At 34.7% G+C, this 19,251-nt stretch overlaps 2 protein-coding genes across 12 annotated transcripts; both read right to left on the bottom strand.

Annotated features, from left to right (window-relative positions):
• Nucleotides 1-9,145: 9,145 nt before the first annotated feature.
• Nucleotides 9,146-9,962, bottom strand: LOC103967612. Its single transcript, XM_009380882.3, has one exon. It carries the CDS (start codon nt 9,836-9,838, stop codon nt 9,362-9,364), a length of 477 nt encoding a protein of 158 aa, XP_009379157.2. The 5' UTR covers nt 9,839-9,962; the 3' UTR covers nt 9,146-9,361.
• A 3,284-nt stretch (nt 9,963-13,246) lies between these two features.
• LOC103967611 (pentatricopeptide repeat-containing protein At2g22410, mitochondrial-like) lies at nt 13,247-19,225 on the bottom strand. Of its 11 annotated transcripts, none has more exons than XM_048575776.1 (5): nt 17,018-19,224; nt 16,253-16,567; nt 16,045-16,159; nt 15,872-15,943; nt 15,658-15,728 (listed from the first exon to the last, which is right to left on the bottom strand). In XM_048575776.1, exon 1 carries the CDS (start codon nt 19,018-19,020, stop codon nt 17,029-17,031), a length of 1,992 nt encoding a protein of 663 aa, XP_048431733.1. In that variant the 5' UTR covers nt 19,021-19,224; the 3' UTR covers nt 15,658-15,728; nt 15,872-15,943; nt 16,045-16,159; nt 16,253-16,567; nt 17,018-17,028. The 11 variants fall into 11 exon arrangements, with proteins under 11 accessions (XP_048431729.1, XP_048431730.1, XP_048431733.1 ...); XM_048575779.1 differs by having other exon boundaries at nt 15,661-15,728; nt 16,071-16,159; XM_048575772.1 differs by lacking the exons at nt 16,045-16,159; nt 16,253-16,567 and adding an exon at nt 13,247-13,368 and having other exon boundaries at nt 15,622-15,728; nt 17,069-19,225.
• Between the last annotated feature and the right edge of the window lie 26 nt (nt 19,226-19,251).

Genomic DNA, 19,251 nt, shown 5'->3' with positions numbered 1-19,251 from the left:
AAGAATGCCGTTCCACATGTAGTAGCGTGTTGCCTTCATTTGGAGCTTTCTAGACTCCAACCTTTTCCGTGGGGAGTGTCCCATTAACTAGGTAGTCTATAATAGAACTTTGCCAGTTGTGAGTTATACTAACCTATGACACTTCGGTTGCCAGCTCTGCCTCTATACTTGGCTTGTCTAGATACTCCACTGGAATAGAGCATTTAAGTTGGATTTAAATTGTCTTCCTTCTTAGTATAAATTAGTGTAAATGAATTACTTGTTAAGTAAACTTTATTTTTTCCACTTAAAAAGAGACTAGTTGGTGGCTGCTCCACTACAATCCATCCTTTTGGGGGAGGAAAAAACTCACAGAGGTACTTCAGCATCTTTTTGACAACTATCATGCAATTCACCAAGATCAGAAATCGAACCCAAGACGCTGTGTGAAATACATTTATGTTATATCTAATATTTTCAAAATAATAATTCACTTTTATTGTGAATAACTTAAAAAAATAAATTATTCATTTGAATCCAATCCAAATTAAGAAAAGACGCCTAAGAAGCCACTACTATAATGCAGTCTTTAGGTTCACTTCCATGATTATTTCTTGCTATTTAAATTTTTAAAAGATGACATTATGCATAACTAACTATTACTTTGATGTCAAATATGTACAAACTAATAGGTCGCATAAACTGCATTCATACTAGGCTTTTCAGTCAAAATAGTCTTTAAGATTTGCATAACTCCTCACTTTGATCTTTGAGATTTGAAATCAATAGAAGTAGTCCCTAAGTTTGTCCACCATCAATCATTTTTGTCATTCCATGAAAAATCTCTATTAAATAAGGTTAAAATGACAAAAATATGCTCAATTTTTGTCAAATCATTTAGCTCATTGTTTATTAAATTGAGGGCTTTTTATGTCATTTTGGTCTTTATTTAATATAATTTTTCATGAAATGATCAAAATAATTGATGGAGGACAAATTCATGTACCACTTCTATTGATTACAAATCTCAGTAACCAAAGTAATGAGTTATGCAAATTTCAAAGGTTATTTTATCTAAATAGCCTCTATGCTATAATGCAATCCGCATTCTGGTACGGACTTACTATTGAATTCCACTTGAGATGGGCCAAGCGATGATTGCAAAAAATTAGAAATTCCACTTGAGAAGTTTCTCAAACCAAAAGGAAGAAGAAAAAGCAACAGAGAAAAGGTTTAAATTGAAAAAGCAACACGATGCATGTAATTGTTAAGCTTTTTCCCCATTTAAATTTTTGCATCAAGAACTTTTAGTTTAGTTTTATTTATTTTTTGAGACTCACTACTCGAGTTAGCGAAAAAAAAAAAAAAACGTAGGTACGAAGCTAATTATAAATTCAGATATTCTAAAATCTAAATTCAAATCTCAAATTAGACTATTTGATTGTGTAGTTAGCAGGTGATTATGTAGTTGAATTATAAGGAGCAAGGCGTGTAAGTTTTTGTCCTGTAATCGATGAAGATGTAATACAAATAATGTTACTTCTATGATTATCTTTCACTTGTCATTTGGTGAAATTGTAATGCAGATAAAAAAAATAATGCATGTACCTTTAATGTGTAGTGAGTAGAAAAAAGAAACGTTACAGAAATTTCAAAAAATAATAAAATTATTCAGACGTACAAAATTAATATACTTGTTGACACAATAAAAGTGAGTCATACTATTACTGTGATTTCCGAATGTGTTAAAGAGCGTATCAACGAATATATCAATTTGATGTCAAGATAACATCACCTTCACAAAAACCCTACTCATATAGGCATAAGATTATTGTGATCAACAGCTGGATCCAATGGCTCGACTATCAAACTAATGTAAACCATGTGAATCAAAGAACGTATGGAAAAAGAAAGTGGGGGCCAAAAGTGTTGAAGTTTTGAAGTCGGGAGTGGAGTGAAGCCAAAATAAGTAGCTTCCCAAAGCTAGAAATTATCGAATATCATGCATGCTTAATGGGACTGCTTTCGACTCCTTTGCAACCAAAGCAAGTGTCTCGGACTCTTCTCACCCTCAAACAAACACATAAAAGACAAGCTTTTAGTGGAGGACAGCGATTTGAAAACCCTTCTATATAATCCAAATCGTCCTGTTCCTTGTTCTTCGAGCAGAAGTAACGCACTATTATTAAGTTCTCAACTAGCTAGTTTTCCAGTACGAGTTTTTGCAGACCTGTAGTCCCATGCACTTGAAACTGAGTAGTTTTGAAGGCCTATAACTTGTGGTAATGGGGCACATTCTTTCACGAATAATAGCTATTTGTACTAATAGATGAGGACTTGAGGAGTCCATTATGTCCCACACTTGCAATAGTTGCTATGTGTGATGAGTGTAAATAATAAATATATACCTATAAAAGAAAGATATACAAGACGATAATTATTTCGATTTTAATTTTACTTTTTGAATTGGCGATATGAAAAATATATACAAGAGAACAAATACAGAAGAAATAATGAAAACAAAATTTAGAACGTGAAAACAATTTAAAACGATTTTTTTATTTTTAGTTTTCATTTTGTTTTTCTTTCATTCCTTTTTTAGTTCACTCATTTCTCTCACGTCTTTATCCTCTAAAATCAAACGAGCCTTAATTTTTACAGTAGAGTTAAAGTATATATTTTGTATTTGGCCAATAGTTATGTCATGTTTGTGGATGCAAATTTCCGTCTTCTCCTTCTTGGACGAAAATGCACCTGCAAAACAATTAACACCTTAGGTCAAGGCCAAGAGCTTCACGCGCCCACGATGAATGTGTGTGTGTGGGGGGAGGGGCGTTTTGGCTGAAGAACCTCCGATGCCAAAGTTAGAATTTGAGAGAGAAAGTGTTTGGAGAAATTTGGAGAATTTTGCAAGAGAATTGGACTTAGGTTTTTGGAAGAAATTGGAGCTATTTATAGGGGTGTGGCCCATATTTAGAGAAAAGGGGTCCGGCCACTTATGGTGGTTTTTGGGTGTAATTGCAAGATATTATGTCAAAATAATATCTTGCAATCAATTAGAAAATTAATTAATTAATTAGGAAATTAATCAATTAATTTAGGTAATTAATCCTAATTTGAATGAATAATTGAGGGTTACCTTGTGGGAAGGATTTGATGAGGATGGATGAAATAGGTTTTGAATAAATACCTATTTTGATCATTTTTTACCTTGATTGAGTCATAATTGTCTGCTGCTTGCGCGTGGGAGTTTCAGTGTGGCTCAAGGCTAATTTTGTCATTTTCACCCAAAAGTATAAGTGTTGCCTTCATAATTTTCTTGATTATTTTTTACTTCACAATGTTGTTTAAATTATGGTAGTTAAAGGTTGATGATATGTCTGTAATTCAAGCGATTAAGACAATTTACCTCTAAACATGATATAAGAGATCAATGTTCGAATTCACGAAATTATTTCATGTGAACAAAACTAAAGGGACTCATATAATAGATAACAAATTCACGTAACATTATCAACTACTAAACTTAAACAAATTCAAATAATTGCCTTGAATCGGTCTTTTGGTGCTCGACTTGAAAATCTATATTTTTATGTCAAATACAACATGTAGATCATATCTTACCACATCAAATACACCTAAGGAAGTTTTGCTCGTCATCGATTACCAACTTGTTCGGTTGGTAGAAGGATTCTCAATGGGCAAATCGAGGAAGAACATAAGCACCCATAGCCATATATAGGCATACATATCAGTATATGTCACCTTGACTGGACCAGCTCACGAGAACCTGATGATCAGGACCACTAATTAAACCTTTGATTAATATTATTATTAGTTTTATTTATTTGATTTTGCTTGAGGACCATTAAGTTAGGTTTTGGATAATGATGATAATTTGTTGGGATTGGTCAATGGTCCCCTGGCAACAAGCTAAGCTTGGTAGAATGATGATGACAATTCAAGCTGTTCCCCATCTTGGGGTCTTCCTTCCCACTTGTGTAGCTTGTGCATGTGTTTTAGTTAAGTAATAAATCAGGATTAATTTTGTATTGACTCAATTGTAGGTGAACTTGTCTCCTTTACATTTTACATTGTATATTTAACATCAATCATAATTTCCCACTCTATTTTTTTTTTTTTTACCATAAGTATAGGGTTGGTGAGCGCGTCACACGTATTTAACATATCTATTCTATTTAGAGAAGAGTCCTTGTTAACTTTTTTTTTCCCACCTTTTTCAATTTTGCCCTCACTTTTGAATACACAATATTGACATGAGGAGGGCAAAATAGTAATTTTGTATCTTTTGACAAAATGACAATCATATCCCTATTTTTTCTATTTTACCCTCACTTTTGATATAATTTTGTATCTTTTGACAAAATGACAATCATATCCCTATTTTTCCTATTTTACCCTCACTTTTGATACACAATATTTACATAAAGAGGACAAAAAACAGTAATTATGTAATATTAAGATAAAATAGAAATTGTCCCACTATCATTTTTTCATACTCTTTTTAAAATTTTAAAAACTAATCACACTCTTTAATAAAAAAAAAACAAAAAACAAAATGAAATTGTTCACACACACAAAGTGTGTGCTCATCGGACTAGTCACTGTTCACTAGAAGGAAACTTCACTCTATTTTCTTTTAGTTAAGGTAATATTATTATAAGTTCTTGCTCGGTTTTGGCAACGGTGTAGTTTATTAAATTTTGGTTTCAGTTTTTGCAGCTTTAACATATAATTTAATTTTTTAGCCATTTCAGGACAGTAATGTGTAAAATTTAAATGATATGCGAAATGAATGACTAAAGTTGAAAAAATATAAAATTAACAATTTTTTACATTAATTTAGTGATTATAACATTTTAATACTGAGCGCTACGTGAATTGAAGTCACACGTATAAATTAATCAAACAAAGTAGGACATTATAATATTTGCAACTTGTATAATTGCAAGGCTTATTAGTTGAAATGCCCCAGTAAAACTGCTATTAAGTCTTAGTTTACCCTCTGAAATTAGTTTTGTCTACACTTTGCCCCTAAAACTGATATTTTCAACTCTTTTGTCTCTTTACCCAATTCAACTCTTTTAGACATTTCATTTTTTACACATTTATTTACTTCTAGCCTACACACTAAACAAGTCTCAATTTTATTTTTGAAACTCTAATTCAAACCCATAAATTTTGGACATCTTAAAAAATAAATTATTCAGTCAATAGAAAATTTTCGAGCAACAAAATCATTGTATCAACCAAAATAAGGGTTACATTTTGTTCGTAGAGTCATTTCACTTGCAAGACATCCATGTATTGGCTCGAAACTTTGCAATTAAAAAAATATTTATTACAACAAAATCATTATATCATTAAGCTATCATATCCAAAATACTTTCCAAACCAAAAAAAAAATCATTTAAAGCAAATGTGCACAGTTTGAAACAAAAAAATTCACATTGTTGAATTCATGGGTTTGAATTAGAGTTTCAAACTGTTGAATTTCTGGGTTTGAATTAGAGTTTCAAAAATAAAATTGAGTCTTTTTTAGTGTGTAGGCTAAAAGTAAATAAATGTGTAAAGAATGTAATGTCTAAAAAACCCTTAAATCTAACAGTCCATTAATGGAAGTGGGTAAAGTGAGACAAAAAAGTTAAAAATGTCAATTTTAGGTGATAAAGTGAGACAAAACCAATTTCGAAGGGTTAACTGAGACTCAATGACACAATTTGGGAGCATTTCGACTAATAAGCCTAATTGCAAACCCTACGTATACCTACACCAGAGGAGGCCAAGAAATTTCAACCCATTCCCTTCGTGTTCAAGGAAACTTAGCAAAGCCTACGAGATCCAAATGGACCAAGCACATCGCAACAGCTGTATCCCTGTACTAACGTACAAAACATCCCATGTAAAAATGGCCGCTCTCCCTCTCTCTACTTCTGCTTAACTTCTCTGCCCTTATTACCATACTCACACGCAGACACAACGCTCACTGTCGTGGCCAACTCTTCTGATAAGCTGCTCAACAAAAACCTTACAATTATATATACTAGTATATAGGCATACACAAAGTGTGTGAGAAAAATTTATTTTTGTTTTTGAAATAGAAGGAGAGAGGAAGAGAATGATAGAGAATGTGGCAGTGAAATTTTTTTTTTTTTTTTTTTAATTAGAGATATGTTAGGATTACATGTAGACGAGCTTTTGAAAAAAAAAACAGAAAAATTTAGTTGTGTGAAATTACATTTTGTACCTCATATTTCTTATTTATGTTTTGTTTTAATTAGAATGTTAAATTGATAATTTCATAAAATTTTAATTGACAATGAATATTTTATTAATTAGTAGAGATATAGACACATCATGGTGTTATTACAGATCCAAACAATATGGCAAACAAAAAGCACACCCCACGAAAGAGGCCAAGAGATAATAAAAACGATACCCATGACATATCAGCGTCTCGCTGTACTATATTCATCATCATGCAGGCATGGTTTTGGACGTTCTAGACATGCCAATGTTGTAAGTATATATACCGTTCACACTCTTTACTACTATTTTTTAACGTTTTACATCAACATCTTATATATTAGTCAGTTTAATACGTTATATTGTACTATATTCAACATGATGCATCCATAGTTTTTGGATGTTGTACACATGGCAATGTGAGTAATTTACTGTTCACACTCTTTAATATCATCATGTGTCAGTCGGTTTAACACGTTATATCGTAGGTTTGACATTGTCAAAAACTAAAATTTGAGCTTTTTACTAGTCCAAACTCTTAGGAGGGCACGACGAACAATGCATAGTGACTTTTCAGGGTTTGCCAATGTCTTTGCAGATAATATTCTCTTGCCATGCAATCTAACACGTTAGATTGTCAATCTGAAAAGATCAAAACATGAACAAAAAGTATACAACGCAGAATGCGCCCGGCTAATGACCTTTTAGGGTTGTCAACATGTTTCAAATACAAGTATATAACTATTCTCTTGCCACGCAACCTAACATGTTATGTTTTTAAACAATCAATCTTACCAAACCGAGATATGTCCTTATCCTCGAAATTTTTTGAACAATCAAAAGAAAAGCGTGATAAAACCCTCATATATAACACACATACATTGCATGATCATTAATTATAATGACGACGTGCTAGTTCTACTACCACAGCTGTAAAGAATTTTCGTTCCTTCAAATCTAATTAACCAAATACCGCGTTGTTTAATTAATCATCAGCCTGCATGCATGGTCCCTATATATATAACTGAACCTCGTGAAGAATATAATTAATCGAGATTAAGCTGCCAAATTGCCAGTTGATCTAGACATTTTCCTCCTCATCCTCCGTCTCTTTCCTTCCTAGTTCGTACCGATTCCGCGTAAAAGCGACTTATTGTAAAAGCACTTTCTTTATATCCGTCAGCACAGTGATTTAAACACACAGATAAAGTAGTTGACATCAAATATCTTTATACCATCTATGCACACAAACCCTATCACAGAAATATCTAATATTTTCAACATTCAACCCCCATACCATAGTCAAAAAAGTGACCGGCCTCTTGTTAATTATCTGAACACCTTTGCCACTTGCTTCTTATCTCTCCTTTGGTGGTCTTCTACGACCAAGCTTTTCAACCCATAAAGTAATTGCTCTACTAATATCTAGTAAAGTACCCAAAACACCCCAAAATAATGGATCATCAATCATCTATCATGGTAATTTTTTTCAGAGAGTTTTAATGAAACACTTTCAGTAGTGTTCATTTTTAACGAAAAATCATATTTTTACATTTTCTTAGTACAATTTACTATATATTTATTTATCATTTTTCATTAAAATTAAAACAATTTTAAACTTTTCGTTAGTTTTCTTAACTTTTTAGTGTCACATCAATGTGATGGAAATTGGGGTCGGATATTAAGAGTTAAGACAAGATAAAAAAACTGACGTCGTGACACTGAAGTTTATAATGCGGTGTGAAAGATATGAGTTAGAGAAGTAAGAATACTTTGGAATTATGATGTACTTTGACGAAGGGTTCAGTGAATATATAAAGATGAAATACCGTTTTAGGAAAGTTGCAACTTCCCCCAAGATATAATCATTCATATATTTTGAATTAATTAATTAATTAACTAAATAAATAATTATATAATTTACTTTGATAATTAATTAACTTATTTTCCCTTTGGTTGTGTGTCTATGGATACACCAGTGTTAAAGTGTACATTCACATATAATTACACACATTGTAAAAACTATGTTATCATAATCATATTCCAATTAATCTTAGGTTTGCGTCTAAAACTACTTCGTTTCAAATGTAATTACCCAAAGCATTAACCTTAAACTTGAATCATAGATTTTATTTCTATTGCAAATGTAATTTGAATAAGAAATGCAACTAAGTAAAAATCAAGAGGGTAATAGATCCAAAAAATGTCCGATACTTTCTCAAATCATGCACGAACATCACCTATGTGTAAAGCAAAATGAGCAAGATGATAAGTAACACTTTTAACGAGTTGAGCCAAACCAAATATTACTCTGCTTGAATTTAACTTTTTTAACTTTTTTGAGTTCAAAATTATTTGGCTTGCTTCTTATACAAGTATACACTGTTGAATTCTCCCAAACACATGGTATAAAGTTATGTTAATCATCATCAAGTAAATTATTTTAAGTACACTTTTGGTTCCTACAAACAAAGTACCCTTGTGGTTTTTGCTTTTGTCTATACTCCCTTTTAGGGGTTTTTTTTTTTCCTCCAAAAAGTAGAGCAGCTAATGGCTTCATAACGGTAGTTCATCATCTTTAGACTCGAAAAGCTCACAAAGACATTTTAACTTCTTCTGGTCATTATCGTGTGATTCACTAATGTCCGGAATCGAACCTTGAACGTTCTATGTGAAATATAGATCTGAAATTCATCCCCAACTAGTCTACTACTCCATGATTGTTACTTTTTAGTTATTTTGATTTGCAACATTGTTTTTTAATACCACATTAATTATTTGAGATAACTATCTAAATAAACTAATATTTGGTGAAGTGTAACGCACGCAGTGTTCCAAAAATTAACTTAATTAAGTATTATGCATCTGCTCTGTCAAATTTAAATTTTGGACACCAAAATACTCGTTTTTATGGTGAACATTTTATTTTATTTTATTTTTTTAATTCAATTTTCTCAAAACCACCAGGGTAAAATTGTAACACCACCCCAAAATGGTTAGGGGACAAACAAATTAAACTCCTAAACAAAATTAAGCAAATCTACCCACCCACTAATCACATCCAGATCGTTACAATCTATTTACACAATTACCCATCTTATTTCCCAAACTACCCCTACTCCGGAATTGCACTCAACTCCGCCGCAAACTGTCCCTTTCCACCACTATCCCTCCGCCTCCTCGACCCCCCAGTGGCCACCACTCTCCGGCGATCCTTCACCTCCACGCCGGAAAATATCAGTGGAGACACCGAATTCCGGCGACATCCACATTTTTCGCCGCCACTCTTCATAAGCGCGGAGCTGGCTTTTACGGCCAATGCGGCCATCTCTTCCGCTTGCAGCGGGTGCTTGAGCCAGCTGAGCGGCAAGGCAAAGTAGAGCTGTCCAGGCTGGAGCACCTCGTTATCACTGACGGCCTGAAGGACGTCGTCGAAGTCCATCTCGTCGGAGTTGCAGATGAAGCAAGTGGGATTCTTTTGGAGCACGTAGGAAACCTTTACCGGGTACGGGTATTCTTGTAAATTTCCGTCCTGTAGAATCAGCTTGGCGGTGGCCACTTGGGTGGACCCGGACGAGCTGCAAATACCCATTTGGGTCGAAATCGGATCGTTGGAAAATGGCGGAGAATTTGAGGTGTGTATTTTTAGAGAGGGAAATTAGAGAGATAACATGAGAAATTCGGAGGAGGGAGAAGCACGGAGGGTGTTGGGAAGAAAGAGAGTGAATATATAGAGAGAGAAAGGGGTGGTGGGGCCTCGTAATTTGAACCAGGATGCCACTTAGGATATTTGTCGTTTAGCTCAGCCTTGTTTTATTGGATCAGTGGGCAGAGGGCCTGGCCACAGCCAGGCTGTAAGTTGGTGGTGGTGACAGGTTGTAATCGATTTTCTGTTTTTTGTTTTTTTGTTTTTTTTATTTTTTGTCAAATATTTTCTGAGAGTTTGCGGCTTTTGGTCTTGGCCTTCGGGGTTATTTACGAGGAAGAGAGGTTTTTTTAACATATATGACTTATTGGTTAATTTTATATCTTAAATCGACCATTGTTATTTGAACTCGAGAAGTTAATTTTGTGATTTGTGCACTTGGTGAGGATTATGTGGAAGAAGTTTGACGTTTATTGGAGGTAACTCATTGCAGGATTTTTTTGCTGGTGATTGCAAGCTATGAATGAATGGGTGCGTTCTTTCTTTTGTGGGGTTTTTTCAATGGTTTGAGGGATTCACAATCATGTTTTCATGTCATTGCAGAGTCTTCATGTGATGGTATGATAGTTACCTTGTGTGTCTTGACAATGTTATGTTTGACTCGTAGGGCTTAGGCTTTGTGAGTTTATCTTTCCTATGATCGAGGAATCATACATTGAAGAGTTTATTTTGTATTGCGTTATGGTTTTGTTGTCTGTTCGCTTAGCAAAGGACTATAGGAACATCTTCGAGATGTCTCGTACCAAGGCTTCTTGCCGAACGAGCGTTGTCTTTTACAAGTTCATCATCAACACATGGTGCAAGGTTTTATCTTCGTAAGAATTACCTTTTCGTTTGGTTAGATGGGTTTATGTGGAGTAAGTTTTAATTTTCTTTCTGTTGCGTTTATAAACTTAAAATTGCATTAAGAAAGTGTGATGTTCTTTGTTTTATTTGATCAATGAAAGACTTATATCCTTAGATAAATTGCCCTCTTGGTTGTATAAAATTACAAGGGTAGGGACTAGGGTTGGTCATGAGATTAGCACAGTTTCTATAAGTAGAGAGTGATGTCAAAGGATGCTTGTAAAAAGGGGAAGAACTGCTAAACTTGGCAAGCCATTTCATGGATAATGGGATTATGGGAATGGGAGACCCACCTAACCATGATTATGATCATGATCATGATGGTACTACTATTATATATCAACCCCTTTTTTCTGGGGGTACTAATATTAATATATGGTTCCAATTATATTTTCCACTTCCCCCTTGTGTTTGTTGTGAGAGATTTAGTTACTATATATTTTGTTTGTTTTCTGAATATAATGGGTCCACCAATTGTTTTTATAACTAATTAATTAGTATTTAATCTCAATTTTTATCATGATTAATCATGAAACAGATAGAATTTTGCTTTTTAAAGAATAAAATGTAGAGAGTATTACAATCATGGATTTTATTTGCTATGGAATTAAAACCAGAACATAGAAATGTGAAAACCATTAACCATTGGAAGAAGGCAAATATCAAAAAAGAATGTTTAAAAGCAAATCCTAGAAGCCACGCAGTAGTACTGTCTGGTGAATAGACTCAGTACTATTGTCTGATGCTATTCATTTTCACTTGTAAGTGAAAGGTCTTAGGTTCGAATCTCGTAGATGGCGAATTCGATATCAAATTAAGTTGCCTATTGTGTGGCTTAGCCGAACTCTCCATCCCCCTAATGTGAAATATATAGCCTTCCTTAGCCTTGAAGGTTTTGGTCACTTATGCTTAAACTTTGGGGGTTTTTAGATGCTAGATTAGGCTTTAAGAGGTGTATGGCCCTATATATGCTAATGTGCTACTTTTGGATGGATTCCACTGGGTAAAAGGAGCTTTGAGTACTTTTTTAAATGGAAGAAAAAGTCACAAAATGCTTCTCCTTACAAAGTTACCCCTGCAAACAACACAGAAAAGCTGAAAAAAAAAAACCATGCAGATATTTGTGAAGATAAGTATTAGGGTGAATATAAGAAGTACGTGTTTTTTTTTTTTTTTTTTTTTTTTCATTTCTGACATATCTTACGTATACTAATATACTAATATGAAAATGACAAATATTTAATACGACAAAGAATATTTTTCTTCGTTTATAAGTAGTAAAGTTTTATGTCTGCCTAATTCTATAGATAATACGTTTGGCTCATTTACCCTAGAAACGCATACATAAAACCAGAAGTAAGAAGGGTCCGAATTTTTTATACTAATTGCGACCCCCAAAAAACCAAACGAAATCTGTCACATACAATTCACATTGCTAAAACTCCAATTGTTGGACACTGAATTTTCACATGCGTGAAAGGGTTCATGTCACTCCAGCATCTCCACTCCCCAGACAAAATCTGCAGGTGAATTGTAATTTATGGGGAACAAGGATACTTTTCAGATTCTTTTTGTAGGAATTCAATGATCAATCAATCTTGTTCGTTTATTATATATTGTACAGTTAATTTTTATTAGATACTAATTATATTCAATTTAAAATTTAAAATAATTTCTCACATAATATACGATAAACAAATACAATTAATTGATCATTCGAATTCTCACCAAGAATATCAGAAGGGGATCCTATTCGGTTTAGGGGGGAGAGAGATGGGGTATTTTCCCAGAGACAACAAAATGAGTGAATAATTGGTGACCAGAAGAGAGTGGGTGGCTGATGAACTTGCAACGTTTTCTTCGCACTTTGGCGCTTTGCAGGCACATTGTTCAAAATTTGGCCCAACTCCAAGGGCAGAGAAAATTCCAACAAACAAAAAAGAAGAAAAATATAAAATTGGAATGCATGAATGATGAGAAATGGAAACGTGGCAGGGTGCCCCGGGGGGGTGAGGTGGTGCATCGCTGCAATGCATGAGAGCACGTGGAAAAGAGTAGCCATGAAAACTGCAACAAGCAAGCTATAACTAATAAGTAGATAATATAATGACGTACATACAATATATATGTGTGTGTATATATATATGCCTTTTAGGTGAAGGAATATGAATATTTTCTTGAATATTAGATTTGAATTTAATGAAATTTTGTGATTGAGGTTTTAATGAAATTCTATGGTTAAGATTAAATCACAGGCACGGAATTTTAACCATAAAATTTCATTAAAACCAGATCTAACGATCGAGATGATGTTTCTATTTTTTTTTTTTAAAAAAAAAAAAAGATCTCTTCCCTTAAAACTTCTTTTATATATATATATATATTATTGCAAGGTAATGAATCAAGTATCCGACAAGACAAGCGGTGGCGTAAGCTGACGTGGTTGCTGGTTTGCTGCTTGCTCATCCATGCATCCCGGCGCAATGCAGCCCTCCTCTCATTTTTAAACTTATTTAATAAGCTTCCAAAGTCCGCCGCCCTTTCCTGCTTCCCCGGTGACTCTTATCATCCTGCAATCCACAAACCTCCTCTCTTTTAACTACAATTCTTGTATATGTTTATTAGTGTTGTTGTGCCACTATCACTTAATTACTATCACTACGTATGTATGATAACTAGGATGTTGTCTAGTACTCGTTATCTTCCTTCTTACGTTGTCAGACTATAAATCTAAATTATACATGCATCATAATAAAGTTAGATAATTAAATAATTTAACAACATAACATGTTAAATTCAACGACAATATGTCATCAACATCCCTTTTATTGAATCTAAAATATTCATTGAGCAGACTTTTATTTGAATCTGTATATCCATATAAATACTACGACAATACAATATTATCATTCATCGAATTGGTCAATCTAAATTGTTCATAAGTTTGAAGATTATTTGAATAGTTTGCATAGAAGTAAATAATTCAAATTTACATACATAATTTAACAGCATAGCATGTCAAATCCTGCATCAACATACATTATCATCAATTAAGCATGTTATATGAATCCATTGGCATTGAATTTCATGGACATTGTTACATCAATACTTTGACTTAAGGAATGTAATTGTAAAAATTTTCACATTTTGGATCTTTAGAGGGTTAAACTTCAAAGTGTGGTTGGAGGAGAGAGTTGAGTTTTTAAATTTGCTTGTATGACAAATGATATAAAGACATCCAAATCCACACTTAATTTCAACACATTCTTAAACAAAAGAAAAGAAAACAGGAAATCCAGGATTTCTTCCATTTTGGCATGCATACTCAAGTTCTATTGGAAGAGAGAGAGAGAGAAAATGATCACCAATTATGGATCCTGCACCTACTGGCAATTAAATGAAATAATATATTGATTTTTTAGCCAAAATAGTATCTGAGATTCTTCGGTTTGGTTCCTAATGATGAAAATTGATTGAAGTGAACCATGTATTTGTCTATCGTAAATCATTTTAGTCATTTTATTAAATTTTCTGTTAGTACGATGATGTGGGACATGAGTAGTCTCAAGGACCATTAAGTATGAAACTGTCAGCAAAGGGCTCAAACCCTGACAATACCACACAGGCAATGGAGTTCGTGGATTGTGATGGTCTTTGTTAATTGTTTTTTACGCATGTTAATATGTCCTACATTTTAGAACAAAGAGCTACCCACTTGGCCCCCTTGTATGCTTAATTAAATTTAATAAACCCAAAACCACTAAAACCCCATAGTTTGTCAGAAAGATTACTACGATTGTTCTGGTTTTGATTATAATTATTATAATTATCAACCTTACTTTATGGGCCTTAATTATTACAATGTCCCACATCAATTCCCTAAACCTTCTTTCCTTGAAGCTTCTTAGCGTTCTTCTGCACCCCTCCAAGTTGCCCACCAAAATAGTCACGCATGTATCCCTCTTAAAATAAGTGCTTCAATCATGCACTTTTTGACCCCAAAAAATATGTCTAACATCCAATGCCTTTTGTGCTTTTTAATCATTTAGTTAATTATTTTTAAAATAAACAATCTTTTGTGTTTTTAATCATTTGTCATTAAAAAGCTTAATTATTTTGACAAATGACCTTTTCTGTTCCTTTCTCACCACCCTCTCCCTCTCAAATCTTTGCTGGCCCTTTTGTCTGTTTATGAGCCCATCTTGGAAATATGTTTTGGGCGCTGCTTTCATTTGGGCTAAGGCCTAGATGTATATATAAATACAAGTACCCTTTACATAAGACATTCGTTCTTTATTAATGAAAGAACACGCTACGATGTTACTAACACATTACCGACTCCCCATTCTCCAACCTGTGCTTCATAGCCGGACTATATGTAAAGAATATGTTCAGATTCTTTGTTTTTCGATAAAAAACGGACCTCCGTTCGTTCAATATATAAAAGAAAGAATATATTCAAATTCAGGATCAATTTTCGAATAAGAAATTATTGTTGTGAATGAGTTATGAGATTTGCGTTCTTTTATTTCTGGCTTGGACTTTATTTTCTTTTGTTTGGTAAATTAATTGAATTTTGAAGCAGAGATGTTGGCAACACAAACAATGAACCCCACCAACCGGATAAAAGCAAATCCTACTCAATTATGTGTGGATAATGAATTCAGACAAAACCCTGGAAAAGAATCCGATCTAACTAATACTTAAACCCTAGATGTTAGATTTGAACATTTTGAAAGGTTGGACAACATATCGCTTTAGCATTATTTTTATCAGTGAAGATTGCAGAAAGTTGATAAAAAAAAGTAGGGCAAGGTCATTACCATGAAAGTTCTTGATCCAGAGCACTTTATCCATGCATGGCTGTCAGGGCCCCACCTCTCCTTAAGATTTGGAAAGACTCGAGCTTTGGTCAAATTGGTTCTGCAATCTGCATAACCAAAGAATACAAAGAATGCAGTACTAAATAATTGAACAAATTTTCAACAAATACAAAGAATTTTTGTCCCCTACTCGCCCTATGAATTCGACAGGACGATTGAGATCATTAAAAATATAGAAGAAATGAGATACCTTGGATTGGATGTGGCTTTCTTTCTTCTTTCCTTGCAAGATTGGATCTTGGGTTTTGTCCTTTTTGTTGAACTGCAGCAAAAGGATTGGATAATGCCCTTAATCCAAAAATATTTCAGTAAATCACTAAATCTACATACAATCGGATAGAATAAAAATGAGCAAAATATTACTGTTAATACTTCATTGTAGTCCCTACATTCGATTCAATGAAACTTGTATGGAAGTTTTAGTTGTTCCCATCCGTACATATATATATGCCTATTAGCTGCAGTTTGACATGAAGTTCTGAAGACAGGAAAAGGAAAGCAGATTATTATTCTCAAGAAAAAAATACAGAAAGAAGTGGCCATAGCTGGTTAAAAACAAAAACAAGGCGACCTGCATGTTAGGTGTGCATCCTTGATCCTTCCAAGTTTCACTACTCCCTAACAGTTCGTACAGTAGTATTTTTTAAGGATTTTCATTGTACGTTTTACAATTTTCGAACTCGCGAAGTAACCTATTAGCAACGACCATGATGCATCAGTCGGTATTAGGTTCTTTCTGCACGGTTGACTTGCTCTCAAACTAGAGAGAAGTCTAAATCCAGGTGCTCAAGCTCTGTTTCGTACACTTAATCAACGCCCTGAAAGGAAGAAACCTTTTTGTAGAAGACATTTCTACTTGCTCCGTGGTCAAAAGGTGTATATCCTACTTTAAGTTGCAGTAAAATTTCATGTTAGCTATAATTTCAATGATGATCATATGCTGTATATCCTACTTAAATCAACTAGAATTTCAATGATACTTTTAGTTTCATATTATCAGTTGCAAGTTACTTTCTTCGCATCTTTACCTTTCACACACTCAACTTTAGAACTCAAAGGAGTAAGTTTCCAGTTCTATTGCCTAATACCTTGTCAAAGTAAGTAACCAAAAATTAGATCAACACTTGTAACTTCGGTCAGGCGGTGCTAATGACTTGACATTTAAACAAACCTTTATCTTGAATTCTAAAAGCATAGTTATTTTTAATTAAGGTGAGTTTCTCCCGACTGGGTTTGGTATGGAAAACAGAAGCAGGCATTGGCTACTTGCAAATCACTTCATATAAAAACAATTAAAAGTATAAATAATTATCAGAGTGTTACGGTTCTAACTTACAGATACAGCAACTATGATTCTTCAATATCCAAAATCGCACTTGGAGCATACCCAGTAGGCCTCAGATGATCTGTTAATTGATCAAGCATGGAGTATATACTGCTTGAAGTTTCATGTCTCTTGTCATCAACCGTAAATTCATAAACACGGCCATCAATTTCAATCGAGCTCACTGCTTTACTCTTTATGGATCCGCCGTCTTTTATTAGTTTCCTGATGTTCTTAACATCCTCCCATCTGTGCGCTTCCCCAAATATGTTTGCTAGAAGTACATAAAGCCCAGAACCATGCAGTTCCAACTCCAACAGCTGCTTTAGAATCAGCTTTCCCAATTCCACATTTCCATGGATCCTACAAGCACCAAGTAAAGCACCCCAAATGACAACATCAGGCTTCATTGGCATTCCTCTTACCAGCCTCATTGCTCCTTCTAAAAGTCCAGCTCGCCCCAGCAGATCTACCATGCAAGCATGGTGCTCAATTTCAGGTGATATTCTGTAAGTAGACTTCATTTTTTCAAAGTAATGTCTCCCTAAGTCTAGAAGACCACCGTGACTGCAAGCAGAAAGCAGTCCGATGAAGGTGATTTCATCCGGCCAGATTCCACCTGCTTGCATCTGTTCGAAGATCCCGATTGATTCTGATCCGCGACCGTGCAATGCAAGGGCCCCGATAATGATGTTCCATGATACTACATTCTTTTCTGGTATCAGAATAAAGATGTCCATGGCAATTTCAACAGCACCGCATTTTGCATACATGTCCATAAGGGAATTAAAAAGAGTTACACTGGGTGCAATATTGCTGTTGCAAATGTAATTATGGGTTTTCCTTCCAATGACCAAATCGCCAATTTGACTGCAGGCTGAAAGGACGGAAACCAAGGTAGCCTCATCAGGCACCACACTGGAATTAAGCATTTTCTGGAATAGATCCAAAGCCACCCTGCACTGGCCTTCCCGGACATAATATGAGATCATTGAATTCCAAGAAACCACATTTTTATGTGGCATCTGGTTGAAAAACTCCTGGGCAAATTCAATGAGCCCATGTTTAGTGTATGCTCTAACCATTGACGTCCAGGAAACCACATTTTTGTGGGTCATTTGATCAAAAATTGTTCTTGCCATGTGCAAATGTCCACACTTGGCATACATATCCAGAAGAGCATTTCTCACAATTTGGTCAATTTCAATCCCACTAACCTCAATAAAAGAGTGCACATATCTTCCCAATTCCAAATCACAAGCTTGTGAACAAACAGAGAGTAAATTAACCAAAGTAAACTTATCAGGCTCAACCCCCAAATCTCTCATCTCCCTAAACAACAACAGAGCCTCCTTGCACGAACCCATTCTAGCATAGCCACCGATCATTGAATTCCATGAAACCAGACTCCTCTCAGACATATCATCAAACACATTCTGAGCACACCGGATCAACCCACGAACACTATAGACAGCAATAAGGGCATTTTGCACGCAAACTTGAGACCCAATTCCTAGTTTAATAGCCTGGCCATGAACAGCCACGGCTTCCCAATACGCGGACTGTCCCACGCAAACCTTGAGCACAAAGGGCAACGTGAACTCGTTCGGTGAAAGACCTGAACCAACCATTTGGCAGTAGAGTGAAAAAGCCTTAAATGGGTCATCACTATTTGAGTAACCCCTTATAAGACTATTGTACATAAACTTATTTGGTTCAGGAATTTGGTCGAACACAAGCTGGGCGTAGTGGAGATTTCTGGGATCGGAGACGGAGCAGAATGATATGAGTTTTCCGAGCGTGAGGTTTTCGTTTGTGAGGCTGTGGAGAATGATTTGGGCGTGGAGCTGTTTGAGTTCTCTCATGGAGGAGCATTGCTCAAGGAGAAGGTGCAGGGTTTGGTGAGTGGAGTTTTTGAATTTGTGGGCGAAATTGGTGGGCTTTGAAGGGAGAGTGGGGTGTAGAGAGTGAAAGAAGCGGGAAGCAACGGTCGGATTTTTGGGAGTGAAGAACATGGCCGTTGGAATTTTGGTTTGGAGGTAAATGTAACGGTATTATGAATTACAAGATACCTTGTTTTTTGTTTGGGTTGAAAAATATCATGTTGCAAAAACAACTAGCCTTTAATTTGTATGGAAGATCTCCAAACTCACATGATTAAATTTGATATCTAATTATTATAACCGAATGATTATCGCCTAAAAAACAAAGCCATATTATTAATTTTTATTTGAATGTAAGATTTA

Source organism: the organism of the source record quoted next, unplaced genomic scaffold (assembly GCF_019419815.1).
Source record: "Pyrus x bretschneideri cultivar Hongxiangsu unplaced genomic scaffold, Pyrus_bretschneideri_v1 Contig8, whole genome shotgun sequence".
NCBI lineage: Eukaryota > Viridiplantae > Streptophyta > Magnoliopsida > Rosales > Rosaceae > Pyrus > Pyrus x bretschneideri.
The sequence above is the reverse complement of the archived record's forward strand: the minus strand, read 5'-3'. Positions and strand labels throughout refer to the sequence as shown.

What these genes read in the sequence shown, in the direction of transcription:
- LOC103967611 (XM_048575772.1), bottom strand. Translation starts at nt 19,020, where the DNA reads ATGTTCTTCACTCCCAAAAATCCGACCGTTGCTTCCCGCTTCTTTCAC. An exon ending in GATCATCTGAGGCCTACTGG is followed by an intron (nt 15,944 to 17,068) that starts GTATGCTCCAAG and finishes CTTTTGCTGCAG; the next exon opens with TTCAACAAAAAGGACAAAAC. An exon ending in AAAGCCACATCCAATCCAAG is followed by an intron (nt 15,729 to 15,871) that starts GTATCTCATTTC and finishes TTGGTTATGCAG; the next exon opens with ATTGCAGAACCAATTTGACC.
- LOC103967612 (XM_009380882.3), bottom strand. Translation starts at nt 9,838, where the DNA reads ATGGGTATTTGCAGCTCGTCCGGGTCCACCCAAGTGGCCACCGCCAAG.